This window comes from Colobus angolensis, unplaced genomic scaffold (genome assembly GCF_000951035.1).
Source record: "Colobus angolensis palliatus isolate OR3802 unplaced genomic scaffold, Cang.pa_1.0 Scaffold233, whole genome shotgun sequence".
In the NCBI taxonomy this organism is placed as follows: Eukaryota; Metazoa; Chordata; class Mammalia; order Primates; family Cercopithecidae; genus Colobus; species Colobus angolensis.
This window is the reverse complement of record NW_012115522.1, coordinates 1,258,117-1,276,331: the sequence shown is the minus strand read 5'-3', so window position 1 is coordinate 1,276,331 and position 18,215 is coordinate 1,258,117. Positions and strand designations below refer to the sequence as shown.

Below are 18,215 nucleotides of genomic sequence, written 5' to 3'. Positions count from 1 at the left end.
GGACCTTACTTTTTCATTATACAACAGCATTTAAAAGGAATTGGAATCTCAGGCATAAATAAATATATTAATGTTATTCCAATATTCCTATTCATAACACTTATAATAAGACAATATTGGTTTATGTTTTTAAAATTGTTTTTTTGATACTTGAGCCTTATCTCATTTTAGACCTTGTTGTTTTTTTTTAAGGAATCATTTTTCATTAACTTTGCAAGAGTGTAGTCAGTTTATACCTTCTCTTTTGATAAGAACATGAATGACTGTTCTGTCACAGAACAGTCACCTTCAGAGGCTGTCATGGTCCTACGGTGGCTTGCCTCTTGCAGAGATTACCATAAACATGCTTTTTGAGATTTTTCTTCCTGGTTTAAATATTTTTTTTTTTTTGCTTCCTGCCTCCTGTCAGAGGGCAATTCTTACTTGTATGCAATTCTTTCTCCTAGTTCCCATTTGTTTCAATGTGGGAAGCAAGATAATCAAACTTAGAAAATTTTGTGTCACAAGGTATACAGGTAATAGTGATTACTTTTGGGAAGGGAAAGTTCCTTTTTACTTAATTTTTGTTCTGGGTGTATGATTTACCTACTGAAAAATATATAAGTGAGCATAGGTGATTCTTTAAAATAAAAATGTGTTGTACTCTGAATTCCCACCTAACAACTGTGTCATGAAAATGAATTAATATAAATAAGAACTTAAGGGTTTTTTTTTTTTTTTTTTTTTGAGACGGAGTCTCGCTCTGTCGCCCAGGCTGGAGTGTAGTGGCCGGATCTCAGCTCACTACAAGCTCCGCCTCCCGGGTTTACGCCATTCTCCTGCCTCAGCCTCCCGAGTAAGCTGGGACTACAGGCGCTAGTTTTTTGTATTTTTAGTAGAGACGGGGTTTCACCATGTTAGCCAGGATGGTCTCGATCTCCTGACCTCGTGATCCTCCCGTCTCGGCCTCCCAAAGTGCTGGGATTACAGGCTTGAGCCACCGCGCCTGGCCTTAAGGGTCTTTTTATAGAGAATATTGGCTTTAGTATGGGCTTTGTAACATCTATTTTGTCTTTTTTTTAGTGGCCTTTGTTTTCTCCAGGATTCTAAGTTGCATATAAATGGCTTCTGAATGATAGGTGTTACTAGGTAGTATTTATAGTAATGGACTTAGCTGTCTTAACAGTACCTTTAGTGTTCAGAAAATTATCTGCTTTTAAGATCTAGTCCAACTGTCGTTTTAAAGAGGAAGAACTGAGACTCATAAATTACTTGGACAACTAGTTAGTAGCTGTTAGGGCCTCAGACCCTCCTTACTGTCAGTTCCATGCTGCTTCCACTCTGCTACATTCATTCCACAAATATTTGTTGAGTGTTAAGAGCCAGGGCACGACCATCACAACAGAAAAACTTGCTCCCCCTTCTTATGAAATGGACAGTTGAGAAGGAAGGACAAAATACAAACCAGTAGGAAATCACAGCTGATAACTGAGCAAAGGAGAGGCATTCAGTGAACAGAGGGGCTCAGCATACATGCGTCTCTGCCTGGAATACTCATCCCAAATATCCATGTGATTTCCTCCCTCTCTTCACACAGATCTCTGCTCAGGTGATGCCTCATCAGAGATGCCTCCCCTGGCCACTGTGTCTAGATGATAGCACTCCCTGACATTTGTCATCACTTGACATTTATTTGCTTGCTTGTTAAAAATCATTTTCTTCTCCCACTAGAACATAAGCTCCGTGAGAGCAAAAGCTTTGATTGTTGTCGTTGCTCTGTCTCCAGTAGCAAGAACAGTATCTGACACACATTAGGTGCTCCATAGATGTTTGTTAGAGGAATGAATAAATGAATATAACAGGGAATTGGTCTAGTCAGAAGGTTTGGAAAAACTTCACTGGGGCCAGGTGCGGTGGCTCATGCCTATAATCCCAGCACTTTGGGAGGCCGAGGCGGGCAGATCACGAGGTCAAGAGATTGAGACCATCCTGACCAACATGATGAAACCCCATCTCTACTAAAAAAAAAAAAAATTAGCTGGGCATGGTGGCGTGTGCCTGGAGTCCCAGCTACCCAAGAGGCTGAGATCTGAAGGAAAAGCAGGAGTTAAGTTGGAAGAAAGTGGAGAGGAGTGGGAAAGGGCCATGCGTCATTCACTGTTGTATCCCCAGTGCTTGTCACATATTTAGTGCTCAGTGAATATTTCTTCAGTGAATGAAAAAAATGTCTGAAGCAGAAGGGACACAGTATGCACAGGCCACGTGAGTGAGCGAGACTGCTGATTTCCAGGAAAGGAAAGAGGGCCAGTGTAACTAAAGTGAGGGTTCAGGGACACTGTAGTAGTCTGGTGTGACACATCACAAGAGAGGCGGGCAGGGCCCGGTCATGAGAACCAGTTTGGAACTGAAGAAAACAAATGGTAAATTCCGTAATTTTCCTTACAGTTTATATTGCATTCCCCTGTAAACTTGAAGTGCCTCGTTTGCTGTAAAATAAAAATGCAATTCTTTTCCTGTAGCTGGAAATAGAATGGTGTTCAGGACTAAGTGACTGTGTTCGGGGTTGACATGACCTGCATCAGCGATCTAACCAAAAACTAAATCTGCCAAGCCACTATGTCATTGGGCGTCCTTGATGACAACCATTTTAGTTCTGCGGAGTACATCAGTAGTACTTGGCAAAGTTTAACCTGTTTCCTGTTCATTTTGGTTTCTCTTTGTTAGCCTTTGTCCTGGTAACTTTTAGACTTTCTTCAAATCTTTCGAATTTTAACTTCTGAATTTTAATAAAATGGCCTAACAATAACAAAACTAGTTATTTTCTTAGCCACTGTAACTGTAGAAATACAGGTTATATAGAACTCAACATAAATTTATCAGTATTTATTTACTTTTTGAGATGGAGTCTTGCTCTGTAGTACAGGCTGGAGTGCAAAGGCACAGTCTAGGCTCCCTGCAACCTCCCTCCCCCTCCCGGGTTCAAGCAGTTCTCCTGCCTTAGCCTCCCGAGTAGCTGGGACTACAGGCATGTGCCACCACATCCAGCTAATTGTTTGTATTTTTAGTAGAGACAGGGTTTCACCATATTGGCCAGGTAGGTCTCAAACCCTTGACCTGGTGATCTGCCCACCTCGGCCTCCCAAAGTGCTGGGATTACAGGCATGAGCCACTGCACTCGGCTATCATTTATTTCTTTGCTTTAGTCTAGGTCATTGATTATGCCTATTCAAGAAAGTTGTTTGTATTCACTAACATGTGAGAGCACCTTAAAATGTACTACTCTGTGTGTGTGTGTAGCTTTAGAAACTATGTTTCACCTGTAGAATGCATCTATTGCTTATAATAACACCTTAAAATAGTGGTACCTCAGAGGGATTATAACCCATTATCCTACAGATTTTCTAATGTAGATTAGGGAAGGAAACCCAGCTCTACTTTTGCAAACGATTTAAAGATCTGCAACAAAATTAATTGATTAAAATCATTAACTACAAATATCCTCAGGCATTTTTTCTGGTCAGTTTTATGCATATTGAGAGTATATCTGCAAGAAACAGGAGCTGATTAGAAGAGGTTTTCCTATAGTATGAGGCTTTTAAAGTCCAGTAACCTTGAGAATGTGGAGTTTCTCCATATACTGCTTTTTCAAAACTGTAGTGATCTGTGAAGTAAATATAATTCTAATGCCCAGAAGAGCATTGAGCCTGTGGACTGTGACTCTTTAGAAAGGGAACCAGCTATTGGGGAATGTGGTGGGGTATACTAGCAGTAGGTTAGAGCTTTAAAAATCAGTGTCACTGGCTGGGTGCGGTGGCTCACACCTGTAATCCCAGCACTTTGGGAGGCCAAGGCAGGTGGATCACCTGAGGTCGGGATTTCGAGACCAGCCTGACCAACATGGAGAAACCCTGTCTCTACTAAAAATAGAAAATTAGCAGGGCGTGGTAGTGCATGCCTGTAATCCCACCTTACTCAGGAGACTGAGGCAGGAGAATCACTTGAACCTGAGAGGCACAGGTTGCAGTGAGCCGAGATCGAGCCATTGGACTCCAGCATGGGCAACAAGACTGAAACTCCATCTCAAAAACAAAACAAAACAAGAAAAGTCAATGTCACTTTATTTTGCCCTGAAGATACCACAGAAGACTTATTCTAAGACTAGATAACTTACACTTTTGATGGCAATTTACTATTAATACGTTTGAGGGATTTTTGCTTCTGAGGTTACAGATAATATTCAGACTGCTGATATTAATAAAATAATATTTATTTAACTAATTTATATTCCTATTGCACTTTTTATTTGCTTTGTAGCTTTGATTAGTTTGTCCTTTGGAGGAGCGATCGGACTGATGTTTTTGATGCTTGGATGTGCCCTTCCAATATACAAGTATGTAAAATGTTTGTCTTTCTGAATATTTAAGGGTAAAATTTTTCTACTTTTAAAGCTTAAAAAAGTTGTTTTTTTTTTTTACTACTATAAAAGTAAAGCAGAGAAATGTTCACTTACCAAACACATACCTTTGTAAAAATCATCACTTAAAATTTGTTTCTAAATATTTTAGGACACCAAAATGCAAATAAGACTTTTGGCTGTTACTTGCTCTTTCACTACTGCTGAGTCTGCAATGGCAAGATAGCTACACAGTACCTCAGCCCTCCTGCTCAGTTTTTAACACCTATTGATAATACTAATTACAAGAAAATTTAAAATGTCTTTTTGCAAAAAAAATGCCATAAGCAGTCAAAGCACAATTGACTAAAAAAAAAAGAGATGTAAACAATTACTTTCCGGCCAGGCGCGGTGGCTCGCCCACGCCTGTAATCCCAGCACTTTGGGAGGCCAAAGTGGGAGGATTGCCTGAGGTCAGGAGTTCGAGACCAGCCTGGCTAACATGGTGAAACCCCATCTCTACTAAAAATACAAAAAAAATTAGCCAGGCATGGTGGCGCATGCCTGTAGTCCCAGGTACTCGGGAGGCTGAGGCAGGAGAATCACCTGAACCCAGGAGACGGAGGTTGCAGTGAGCCGAGATCACACCACTGCACTCCAGCCTGGGCAACAAAGCAAGACTCCGTTTCCAAAAAAAAAAACAAAAAACAAAAATTGCTTTCCTTAGGATAGAAAGAACTTCTCAAAGTTAGCATTTTAACATTTAGATAAATTAGAAAACAATGGACAACTCAATAGAAAAAAAATACAAAAAGAGAACTACAAATTGCTAATAAGCACATGAAAATATCCCCAGCCTCACTCAAAACTAAGCCAAATCCATTGGCAAAGACAAGAGACAGTGCAAGCAGGCACTCTTTTGTGCTGTGGGAGAGTACACATAGGTAGTTTTCTTGGAGATAACTTTGCTGGTAGCTCTCAAAGTATATATTCTTTGAGGTAGCCCTTTCACTCATGCAAACCCACTGGCAGATGTTTACATAGATACATTTAGTGGGGGAGAGTATGGATGTTCAAGCAGCCTTATTTTTTGGTTTTTGGTTTTGTTTTGTTCATCTGAGCCTTATTTATAAGAGCCAAAAAAAATTCTGGAAACATCCTAAATGTCCTTCAGAAGAAAAATGGTTACGTTATAGTAAATCTATTAATGGAAATACTAGGCAGTCTTAAAAAGAATGAGGAAGAGCTGTAAGTGCTAACATGTAAATATGTTCAAGACACACTGTTAGGAAACTGCAGGGACCCGTTCATATTTTAAAGTTTATGTGGAAATGTGGAAGAGTCCCTGAGAAGCTCAATAGGAGAGTGGGCAAGAGGAGATTTGGAGAACTTTTAGTCTTTTTGTGCTTTTGTACTGTTTGAATTATTTTTCTTAAGCATATATTCAATTTTTAATTTTTTTTCTTAAAATATTTAGGAAATGGTCAGGCACAGTGGCTCCACACCTGTAATCCTAGCACTTTGGGAGGCCTAGACCTGAGGTCAGGAGTTGAAGACCAGCCTGGCCAACATGGTGAAACTTCATCTCCACTAATAATAAAAAATTAGCAGGGCGTGGTGGCGCACGCCTGTAATCCCAGCTAGTCAGCGGGACTGAGGCAGGAGAATCACTTGAACCTAGGAGGCAGAAGTTTCAGTGAGCCGAGATCACACCACTGCACTCCAGCCTGGGCAACAGAGCCAGACTCTGTCTCAAAAAAATAAAAATAAAAATAAATTTAGGAAACATAAATAGCTGCTTATCATAAAGCCTCTGTATAATCAGATCTCCACCATGATATGTATTTTATTCTATGGTAGTTTTAAGGGCATCTATTTCTTTTTAACTTTTTATTTTGAAACAATTTTAGATTCTGAAGAAGTTGCAAAAATCATACACAGAGATCCCCTGTACCCTCCACACAGCTTGCCAGAGTCGTAAGATCTTACATAACTATAGTTATCAAAACCAGGAAATGACTGTGGTACAATACAATTAACTAGATGGTAGAATAAAAGCCATCTATTTTTATTGTGATAAATTCTATATTCTGACCGAAAGTGTTCCAAATTACTTTTAGCTGCTTTTCTGTATTTTGATTTCTGTAATTTGGGAGTTCCTTGTGATGTAAGGGAAGTTTAGGGTTGTTTCCGATTTATGCTAAGGTTGGGTATCCATTAGAAGTCAAGGGAATGAATCTTGATTTTTTTAAAAAGACCGTATTTTGTGTCTAGGAAAATGACATAGCAAAAATTACATTAACTTATTTTTCTTTTTCTAGCAAATACTGGCCCCTCTTTGTTCTTTTTTTTTACATCCTTTCACCTATTCCATACTGCATAGCAAGAAGATTAGTGGATGATACAGATGCTATGAGTAACGCTTGTAAGGAACTTGCCATCTTTCTTACAACAGGCATTGTTGTGTCAGCTTTTGGACTCCCTATTGTATTTGCCAGAGCGCATCTGGTAAGTGATTATCTTCTTCCATTAATGATTTTATATTGAACATGTGTTAAATTTTTCTCAAGCAAAGTTTTTGTTAATGATATGAAAAGAGATGAAAGACATAAGAGCCTAGAAGACAGAGATTAAAATCTCACTTTATTATTTGTTCTTGTTAACTAAAAAAAAGAGATATTTAAGAACGTGCCTTGGATCTGCAGCAGCTGTTGGCTTGCTAATACTTAACTGTCAGAGTTGAGCATATCAACTCCCCCAGTGCTGAACAACCCAGGCCTATCCTGTAAAACTTAAAATCTGGAAGACCTGAAAAGATGTATGTGCTCTGCAGGCGGAAGAGCACTGAAGAGGGGAAGGGGCTGGCTATGGGTACTCAATTCTTCCTCCCAAACTCACTGATCCACACTTGGCGCCTTCATCTCTGGGGAGGTAGAGAAGACAGCCATATGGAGAAGGCAATTGTTTTCCCACCCCTTCAAAAGAATGTACACGGGTGTGTTTCCATCTGTGATATGCTAAAATTTAATCTACTCTAGACAGATTTTTAGATTAAGGAAGAGTAAGCACATTCCTTTATAAACAGAAACTTGTAGAATTTTATGCTGCTTCATCATAGCCCAGAAGTCAAGCTTGTTTTTGAATGGTCATTTCCTGACTTTCTTTTTAAAGGAACCAATGGTAAATGAAAACAGTAGTATAAAAGCACCACTAAGTATGTGTTCAGCACTGTGACAATTACTGTTACAAGCCATGTTTCTTTTAGATCATAATTAGGATACGATTGGAACCTTGATTTTTTTTTTTTTTTCATTTTCCTTTTGTTTTTCATGCCTGTTAACTGAGTGTATCTTATTTCCATAGATTGAGTGGGGAGCTTGTGCACTTGTTCTCACAGGAAACACAGTCATCTTTGCAACTATACTAGGCTTTTTCTTGGTCTTTGGAAGCAATGACGACTTCAGCTGGCAGCAGTGGTGAAAAGAAATTACTGAACTATTGTCAAATGGACTTCCTGTCATTCATTGGCCATTCACGCACACAGGAGACGGGGCAGTTAATGCTGTATGATATAGCAAGCCTGTTGGGGGTATTTTAGGTGCTCCCTTCTCACTTTTATTGTAAGCGTACTATTTTCACAGAGACTTGCTGAAGGATTAAAAGGATTTTCTTTTTTGGAAAAGCCTGACTGATTTCACACTTATCTATAGTATGCTTTTTGTGGTGTCCTGCTGAATTTAAATATTTATGTGTTTTTCCTGTTTGGTTGATTTTTTTGGAATCAATATGCAATGTTAAACACTTTTTTAATGTAATCATTTATATTGGTTAGGAATTCAGAATTCTGCCGGCTGTATTACTGGGCAAGTACATCTTTTCTCTTAAAATTATTTAGCCTCCATTATTACAAAAAATTGTAAAAGTAAGTTTTCAATCAGTCAGGATGACATCACTCCCAATGTTATGCAAACAGGCAGATGGTTGGCATACGTTATAGACTATATACTCAGTGCAAATATAGCTGCATTTATACCTCAGAGGGGCCAAGTGTTAATGCCCATGCCCTCCATAAGAGTTGCTGGTTTTACTAATGACAGGTGTTTTGTGAATTGAAAATTATTTTATGGAATTGCTACAGAGGAGTGCTTTTCTTCTCAATTGTTAGAAGAATTTATGTTAAACTTTAAGGTAAGGGTGTAAAAACAGATTTTTGAGATAAGGTTTTTATTTATGTTTATTATCGTTAGAGTGAGTTGCAATGTGGGAAGAAATGACATTGAAATTGCAGTTTTTGAATCCTGTTTCTATTTATAAGTGAACTTTGTGATCTCCTATCAACCTTTCATGTTTTACCCTGTTAAAATGGACATACATGGAACCACTACTGATGAGGGACAGTTGTATGTTTGCATCATATATGCCAGAAAACCTTCCTCTGCTTCCTCCTTTTGACTTATTTTGTATGTTGTATATATTACATAAAATAACTTTTCAAATATAGTTTAATAACACTTAGAAGTGTTTACTTACCTGGAAAATAATTGCTATGCCATACATTCAGAATGCCCCCTCCCCGACAAGGCCTTGCCATGATTAACAAGTAACTTGTTAGTCTTACAGATAATTCATGCATTAACAGTTTAAGATTTAGACCATGGTAATGGTAGTTCTTATTCTTTAAGGTTATATCATATGTAATTTAAAAGTATTTTAGACAAGTCTCCTGTATACCTCTGAACTGTTTTGATTTTGATTTCATCATGATAGATCTGCTGTTTCCTTAAAAAAGGCATTTGTTGTGTGAGTTAATACAAAGTAGCCAAGTCCAGCTATATAGCAGCTTCAGAAACATACGTGACCAAAAAATTCCCAGTAACTAGGCATGATCAATTTGTAATGGTCGTTTACATCTAACAATTATCAGGACTTTTTTCGGGAGTGGGTTATACAAACATTCAAGTTGGTCTGACAGTATTTTGTTAAGAATATTTGTTTGTATGTTTATTCAGTATACTTACATAAAAATTATTTCGCCATCAGCCAAAACTCAGTAATCATGACAGCTATCTTTTGTTGTTTTATGAAGTTTATTTCTCAAGAAGATGGGAATAAATTTGGGGTTTGTTCACCTTTTTTACTAAAGATGCCTAAAGCCACAGGTTTTATTGCCTAACTTAAGCCATGACTTTTAGATATGAGATGACGGGAAGCAGAATGAAATATCAGGATGAAATATCGGCATGTGGCTGGAGTCTTCACACTTGAGGCTGAAAGTGGCTTGTGGTATTATAATGTTCAGACTTGAAGAGGAAGGTGCAGGTACACATGAATTAGACAGCTGGTGAGACAGTTGGGAACTCTTTGTGCCTGTGATCTACTGGACTTTTTTTGCAGGAAGTGCATTCTCGAGTCCTTCCCCATTTTCTGTTCTAGATGTCAGTGCAGTGCACTGCTACTGTTTTATCCACTTGGCCATAGACTCTTTTTCTAGCAGCTGCATATTCTTTCTATATACTAATTGCATTGGCAGCATTGTGTCTTTGACCTTGTACACTAGCTTGACATAGTGCTGTCTCTGATTTCTAGGCTAGTTACTTGAGATATGAATTTTCCATAGAATATGCACTGATACAGCATTACCATTCTTCTATGGAATGAAAACTTTTGATGATGAAACAATAAAGAATTTAAATACCTATTTTAGTTTGTGGGTGTTTTTGAAATGAAAATATATTGCACACTTTCGTTGTAAAGTGCATTAATCATTTTAATAATGTGATATAAAGCAAGATGACATTGGTGTAATGTTAGACTTGCAGAAGTTTCCATTCCAAAATAAAATGGAAACCATAGTAACAGATATTACAATGCAGCCCTGTGATTCTGAGCTACAGTAAAAGGATTGGTAATCTGGGAAGTAGAATTTTTACAAAATCTTTTACAAAAACAGTCATAGAAGGTTTTGTTGACATTTAAGACTACTGCTGATCTAAAGGCAAGGTCCTACCTGTTCTTAAATTTTCAGAACATTTTTATGACTACTTACTATGTAAGTAGTCGTCATTGCTTCCAAAGACCAAGAAAAAGCCTAGTACTGTTTTCTTTTTTCAAACATTAATCATGTCCCAAATTGTCCTAATTATAATCTCATCATATACTTTAAAAAGTTAGGCCATGGACACTAAATGTCTGCTCTAATATGATTTTGGGGGCGTTGTCAAAATAATCCAGTTTTTTTTTTTTTTTTTTTTTTGAGACTTGCTTTGTGCCCAGGCTGTAGTCCAGTGGTATAATCTCTGCTCACTGCAACTTCTGCCTCCTAGGTTCAAGCGATTCTCGTGCCTCAGCCTCCTAAGTAGCTGAGATTGCATGCATGGGTCACCATACCTGGTTAATTTTTGTTTTTCTTGTAGAAACAGGGTTTTGCCATGTTGGCCACACTGGTCTCAAACTCCTGGCCTCAAGTGATCCCCCTGCCCCTCAGCCTCATGAGTAGCTGAGATTATCGGCGTGCACCACCACACCGGGCTAATTTTTGTGTTTTTTGTAGAGACGGGGTTTTGCCATGTTGGCCACGCTGGTCTCAAACTCCTGGCCTCAAGTGATCACCACCACCGCCCCCAACCACCACTACCTCCCCGAAAAAAGTGCTGGGATTACAGGCGTGAGCCACCACACTTGGCCAAAATAATCCAGATTTCTAAAGTCTAGGATATTTATATTTAATGTGACTAGATTCTTAAGTTTCAGATAACTTTTAATCAATGCACCAAAGTTAACAAGCAACACGTTATTGTTAAGTGATATGTGTGTTTTAGGTCCCAGGATGCTTTATGATGTATACGATTGGTGGGAAATTGAAATTCGTATTTCTTCCCTATAAGCTTGTATTGCCCTTTCTTTCAGTGAAGATTAGGAGCTCTGATTTTATTACAGGTCTGTTCATTTTATGGCATTCCCAAGGAAGAAAACATATCCTGTAGGTAAATATTTCAGATCAATGAAGCTTAACTTACTGAGAAGTAATGTTTGTTTTACTGTAATCGTTTGAATGTATTAAGTGGATCATACACTTGTGCTTTCTTAGAATATATTAAACCACTTTAATTTTGCCTTGGTAATTTAGGACTATCATCATAAACTATGTCCCCCCCATCATAAGTGGCTGCAGACCTGTAGTTTTCTGGAATTGTGTTTTTGATCCTTTTCGTACAACTGAGTATTTGTTTCTATCACCCCTTAACTTATTTTGTTTCCAAGTTGCTGATTTACAGTATATTAGGAAGAGTGGAAAGTGGTCAAGGAAAAAAATAAGGCAACCAAGCTTATTAAATCAATTATCATTTCTGTACACAGTACAACGTCAGTGGAGTTAATTAGGGTGCCTCCTACCTCTTGCACAAATGAAATACTTTGTGATAGGTATTCTTCCTCTTGAAAGGCTTTTTTAAGAAAAAAAATTAATTTTTAACTGTATTTTGCAATCTGAGATTGCAAAAGGAGCACCACATAAGGGAGGTGTTACCGTGCTGTGTAGCGGAAGAAGCCTTATAATTAAGTTTACTACGCTTTAATAATGTAGGGCTTATTCTTAGCTCAAGATACTCATAGACCTTTATCTGATTTCTGGGGTCTTAAATCTTACTTCACCCTTTGTGTTTAGTGACTAAAAGTTTAGGGATGAAGACAGATTTACAGATTATTTTTACAAGAAACTTTAGGCTGTATGGTTTGCTTCCAGTCTCTTGAAGATTATTTGAATTCATCTGTGATTTATGTGGCTTATGCCCATACACATGGTTAGTCACAGCGATTCAAATATTTACTGCAGAGGGTGGTGGGAACAGAGAAAATCCAAACCTGTTTCTATGAGTGAGAGATTATGACCATAAAACATTTATCTTTCAACTGTAATTCTGGGGAGTTTTGTATTTAGAGGCAGTACTCCGTGTGTGTGTGTGTGTGTGTGTGTGTGTTTGTAGTGGGGGCAGAATCAGGAATTTTTTTTTACTTCAAAAGACAGTAGAGGCTGGGCGCAGTGGCTCACACCTGCGATCGCAGCATTTTGGGAGGCTGAGGAGGGTGGATCACTTGAGGTCAGACCTTCGAGACCATCCTGGCCAACATAGTAAAACCCCATCTCTTCTAAAAATAAAAAAATTAAGTTGGGTGTGGTGGTGGTGCCTATAGTCCCAGCTACTTGGGAGGCTGAGGCAGGAAAATCGCCTGAACCTATGAGGCAGAGGTTGCAGTGAGCCAAGATCGTGCCACTGCACTCCAGCCTGAGTGGCAGAGCGAGACTCCGTATCAAAAAAAAAAAAAAAAAAGGAAGTAGAACGTCTAATACTATGAAAGGGAAGCGTGGTGGCAGTTTACAACCATAGAAACCAGCAAATAGAATAAAATACTCAAGACTAAACCTGAGTATTTCCATGTCTGTAAGAGCATTAGTATTTATTAATTATCTTGGTATATAGTGTGTCTGGCATTTAATATCGAAAGTATCTTTTTCTCTTGGTAGATCAGTTTATTGTATAATATGGAAATACAACTATGACATAAAAGTAAATGAACTTGTGTAGATTTGGGAACTTCCCCAAAATAAGACAGATGTTTTCCTGAAAGCTAGGTTTACTTATGTCAGCTATTTGAGGATTGTTTCTAAAAGGGTTTACAACTGAAACAACTTTCTAGGATTAAACCAAGTATAGATGGATTTATTTTTGTCGAGGTCTAAATCATCAACTTCCAAAACATAAGCACGAATTGGCTCTAAACATTAACTGAGTGTAGCAGTGAAGACAAAGGTGTTCGTCCCTGAGAATTAAAAGAAAAAGAAGGTGGTTTCGAGCTATACTTCATACTAGAAATGATGTTTGTCATTTACTCATGTAAATGGCCTAGTAATTTAAATAATTTAATTTATTAAATTATCAACTAAATCAAAACAGTGATTAAAACAGTGATTTCAAAAATACATACATTTAAAAACCCAGATGCTAAGAAATGTCCAATGAATTAGGTAGAAACAACTTGGTGTTCACATCTCTGTATTTCGCTTCGGGTATGTCATGAGATAGTTATGCTGAAATTCCACATTTGGTTTCAGCTTTTCCTCTAGAAAACTTCCTTGTTCCCAGTGGCAGTTACATGCCACATGACAGCATTCCAGGTACTACTGGAAAGAGGAAAATCTTGGAGCACAGTCCCTCTCTGAAGTGGTAGTCTAATGAGATAAGAGAGAGACAGAAATACATCAAATGAAGCTGATTCCTCTCCAAGCCAAGAGAGAAGTGTGGAGTTCACGGAAGGGAAAGATCTGGGAGGCAGAGGTTGGGTGGGAGGCCGTTTTCTCTGGCAGGTCTTGTGTCAGCCAGCAGGGTCATAGGGATGTGAGAGTTCCTCTGGAGCAGCAGTCTGGGGTTCTTCAGCGTCCTGGGGTTTCAGAGGCAATTGGGGACAGCTTTTTGATTCTGATACCCTGATCTCTAGATCCCAGATACCATGGAGATATAAAAAGTGGTGAGAGTCAGGCTATATTTTAAAGGAATAAAAGGTTTGCTGATGAGTTGTGTGGAAGAGAGAGTGGAGTCAGTGATGACTACCAAGTTTTTGCGCATCCATATCACCTGGGTGGGAGTAAAGGAGTAGTGAGGGAGAGATTGAAAATAAAAACCAAGGTTCTGGACCACAGATCCAAACTGGTTCATCATATCCACCCGTTACTTAGACGTGCCACGATTTGCCTTCTTTCAGACCCTTGCCAAACAAAACACTATTCAGAGTTGGGATGCTAACTTTGTAACCATTTTCTTTTCTTTTTTTTCTTTGAGATGGAGTCTTGCTCTGTCGCCCAGGCTGGAGTGCACTGGTACGATCTCGGCTCACTGCAACCTCCACCTCCTGGGTTCGATTCTCCTGCCTTAGCTTCCCGAGTAGCTGGATCACAGGCACACGCCACCATGCCCAGCTAATTTTTTTTTTTTTTTTGTATTTTTGGTAGAGACAGGGTTTAACCATATTGGACAGGCTGGTCTCAAACTCCTGACCTCAGGTGATCTACCCACCTCGGCCTCCCAAAGTGCTGGGATTACAGGCGTGAGCCACCATGCCCGGCCTTTGTAACCATTTTTTAAATTCCTGGAGGGTTTACATTTTGTAGCACACATCACAGCATAAAGGCTGCACACCAGGTTCTGGAGGCAGACCACCCACCCAACTTCTAGCTCTTCTTGATACTAGTGATGTAACCTTAGCCGAGTTATTTAACCTGTGTCCCATTTCCACATGTGTGAAGTGAATATACTAATAGTATCTACCTCATAAAGTGGTGGTGAGATTTAAATGTAACCCGCAGACAGCTCACATAGATAGGGAGTGAATGATAGATGTTAGCCGTTACTTTCACTGTTTCTTACCAATTACCTGTATTGCTAAGCAGTTTCCTCTTTTAAGTGGACAAACTCTTTAAAAACACATTTTAACTATCTAGTGGACTAAGCATGTGATCCTCCCTATCCCTACTCCTGCACCAAATCTTAGAAATGATACACTTTGTGTGTGTGTGTGTGTGTGTATCAGAGAAATAGGCCAGGCATAGTGGTAATCCCAGAACTTTGGGAGGCTGAGGTGGGCAGATCACTTGAGGTCAGGAGTTTGAGAGCAGCCCCGCCAACATGGTGAAATCCCCTCTCTACAAAAAAAAAAAAAAAAAAAAAAAAAATTAGCCGGGTGTGGTGGCTCATGCCTGTAATCCCAGCTACTCTGGAAGCTGAAGCAGGAGAATCGCTTGAACCTGGTAGGCAGAGGTTGCAGTAAGCCGAGATTGTACCACTGCACTTCAGCCTGCACAGCAGAGCAAGACTGTCTCAAAACAATACAAAACAAAAAAGAACAGAAAAATACATTGGCAAAGTTAAAACAAGAAAGGGAAGCCTTGGTGGATCTGAAACTAAGACATTTCTGAGAAAACGAAAACATACGGGATCGTATTGAACAGGGAAACTGCAGCCTAAAATGCTGCTAGCAAGCGTGGAAGAATACTACCATAAAAGGTGGGAGCCCTACCAAAGAGGCCGTCATCGCTGCAAGTGGTGGAATCCAGGAGCAGGAGGGGACTTATTGAGGCAACTTGCAGGGAGAGAACTTGGGGGGCCGCAGGGGAGCAGCCAAGCTGGCAGATGCCTGCGTAGCTCCACGTACACATGCGTCTCCGTCTCACCCTCCATTCTGGGCCGGAGAGAACATGTTTCCTGCAGTAGCGAGGATAAGAATACCAAGTCTGGAAGAGCAGCCACCGGGCCCTCTGCTCAGCAGCACCTCGTTTGCATCCCTAATGCTGGGAAAATCCTGTGCCTCTCCCTTTAGTGAGACCCACAAGCAGGCACGTCTGGCCATCCAGCCAGGGGGTCTCCGTGCAAAGAGGATCACTCAACAGCGCAGGAAGAAAACAAATTCGGAGAACTCACCACTGAGGAAACAAGAGAACACACCAAAGCTTCGTTTTTACAGTTTTAAATATTGGAGCCACCCACTGGCCTAGGAAGACCCTAACAACTGGTGTACAAAGTCAGGCTGATGAGGGTTAAAGTTAGAGAATATTTTACATTTTTTGCACCCAAATCCAGTTAGGCTGCCCCAGGACTGAACCCTAGGGAAAACACTTCATTTTGGTTTTCCTCAGAGGCTCTTTGTTTTATCACAAAGATGAATTTGATTCAAAGACACATAGTATAATCTTAATATGGATAAACCTTATTCACCAATGTATTCTTCCTTTAACATTCGTCCTGAGACAATGAACCCAGAACCTGCCATCTGCTTGGATAGGAAGGTAGGGAAAAGTTATGCTCAGAATGACACATCTTACATGACATTTTTTGTTTTGTTTTGTTTTTTTGAGATGGAGTCTGGCTCTGTCACCCAGGCTGGAATACAGTGGTGTGATCTTGGCTCACTGCAACCTCCGCCTCCCCGGCATAAGCAATTCTCCTGCCTCAGCCTCCCAAGTAGCTGGGATTACAGGCACCCACCACCACACCCAACTCATTTTTGTATTTTTAGTAGAGATGGAGTTTTACCATGTTGGTCGGGCTGGTCTTGAACTCCTGACCTCAAGTGATCTGCCTGCCTCAGCCTTCCAAAGTGTTGGGATTGCAGGCGTGAGCCAGTGTGCCCAGCTTACATGACATTTTGGGTACCCACCTAGAACCCTGCATGGCCCATTGTGGACATTTATTCGGGTTGGAAAACTCCCTGATGGAGTCCAGATGGGCTCAATTATGCTGCAGCAGCGAACGACTCCCAAATCTCAGGGCTAACAACAAAGGTTTATTTCTCACTACATCACAGATTGGCTGTGACTTTACTGGAGTATTGTCTCAGGAATCTGGGCTATCAGTAGCACTGTCCGTCTTCTGGCGGACTCGGAAACAAGCATGGAGGCCTCCATGGTGGCTGTTAGATCTCCTACCTGGAGGTCACACGCTCCTCCTCTACTCCCCTTTCATTGCCGGAGCAAGTCACACAGCCACGTCTGATCTCAAGACACGGGGGAAAGTGAATGCCAGCAAGACAGTCGACCACCCTTCTTTATACAACTCTTCCCTTATTTCTCTCCTGCTCCTGAAACTCATGTACAGTACTTGACTTTTTTCTGATGTAAATCCTGTGGCCCAGGAGTGGTGGCTCACGCCTGTATTCCCAGCACTTTCGGAGGCAAAGGCGGGTGGATCCCTGAAGAGCAGGAGTTCAAGATCAGCCTAGGCAGTATAATAAGCCTCATCTCTGTAAAAATACAAAACTTAGCCAAATGTGGTGCTGCGGGCCTGTGGTCCCAGCTACTCCAGAGGCTGAGGTGGGAGGATCGCTGAAGCCCAGGAGGCAAAGATTGCAGTGAGCCAAGATTTCACCACTGCACTCCAGCCTGGGTGGCAGAGCCAGACCCCATCTTAAAACTAAAAAAAAAAAAAAAAATCTATATCATGTACCCCCAGATATGATGTACTGAAAAGCACACAATTTCCATGATATTCTTACCAAAAATGCATACCTTCATCTAATCCTGCACCCTTGATCTCCCTGGGCTTACGGGATCCTCCTACCTCAGCCTCCCTAGTAGCTGGGTCTACAGGCACGCACCACCATGCCTGGCTAATTTTTTTTTTTTTTTTGTAGAGATGGGGTTTCACCATGATGCCCAGGCTTAGGAGAATGCTTTAAAACCTCACAAATAAATAAGGAAAAGGTAAAAGGCCCAAGAGAGAAATAGCAAAATATATAAACAGGCAATTTCTGAATAAAAACCCATAAGTGGCAAATAAAGAGTGCAGGAAGGGGCATTATTCTCATTAGTAATCAAATAAATGAAATTTAAATATCAATATCATACTTTATATAACCTACAAATTTGGCAAAGATCTGTAAAAATTATAATACCCAGTGTTTCTAAGAAATTATAATACCCAGGTAGTACATATGAAAATGATCACTCTCATACATTTTAGGTGGGGGTGTAAGTAGTTGGTCTGAACCTTCTAAAATGTAATTTGGTAGTAAATATTAAAAGCCTTCTATAATGTTGTGATATAATAAGAAATATATTGGGAGGCCAAGCCAGGCGGATTGCTTGAGCCCAGGAATTTGAGACCAGCCTGGGAAACATGGCAAAACCCTGTCTCTACATAAATACAAAAAATTAGCCAGGTATGGTGGCACGTGCCTGTGGTCCCAGCTACCTAGGAAGCTGAGGTCGCAGAATCACCTAAGGCTTGAGGTAGAGGCCGCAGTGAGCCATGATCATGCCACTGTGTTCCAGCCTGGGTGACAGAGTGAGACCCTGTCT

The 18,215-nt window shown here is 40.1% G+C and overlaps 1 protein-coding gene across 1 annotated transcript in view; it reads left to right on the top strand.

Annotated features, from left to right (window-relative positions):
- The window catches only part of LEPROTL1 (leptin receptor overlapping transcript-like 1), a 12,630-nt gene extending 2,560 nt beyond the window's left edge, over nucleotides 1-10,070 (top strand). The window contains exons 2-4 of the mRNA XM_011944542.1: nucleotides 4,294-4,369; nucleotides 6,694-6,880; nucleotides 7,736-10,070. Coding sequence (XP_011799932.1) covers nucleotides 4,294-4,369; nucleotides 6,694-6,880; nucleotides 7,736-7,852 — 380 coding nt within the window. The 3' untranslated portion in view covers nucleotides 7,853-10,070. The remainder of the gene's footprint in view (nucleotides 1-4,293; nucleotides 4,370-6,693; nucleotides 6,881-7,735) is intronic.
- Nucleotides 10,071-18,215: the final 8,145 nt, after the last annotated feature.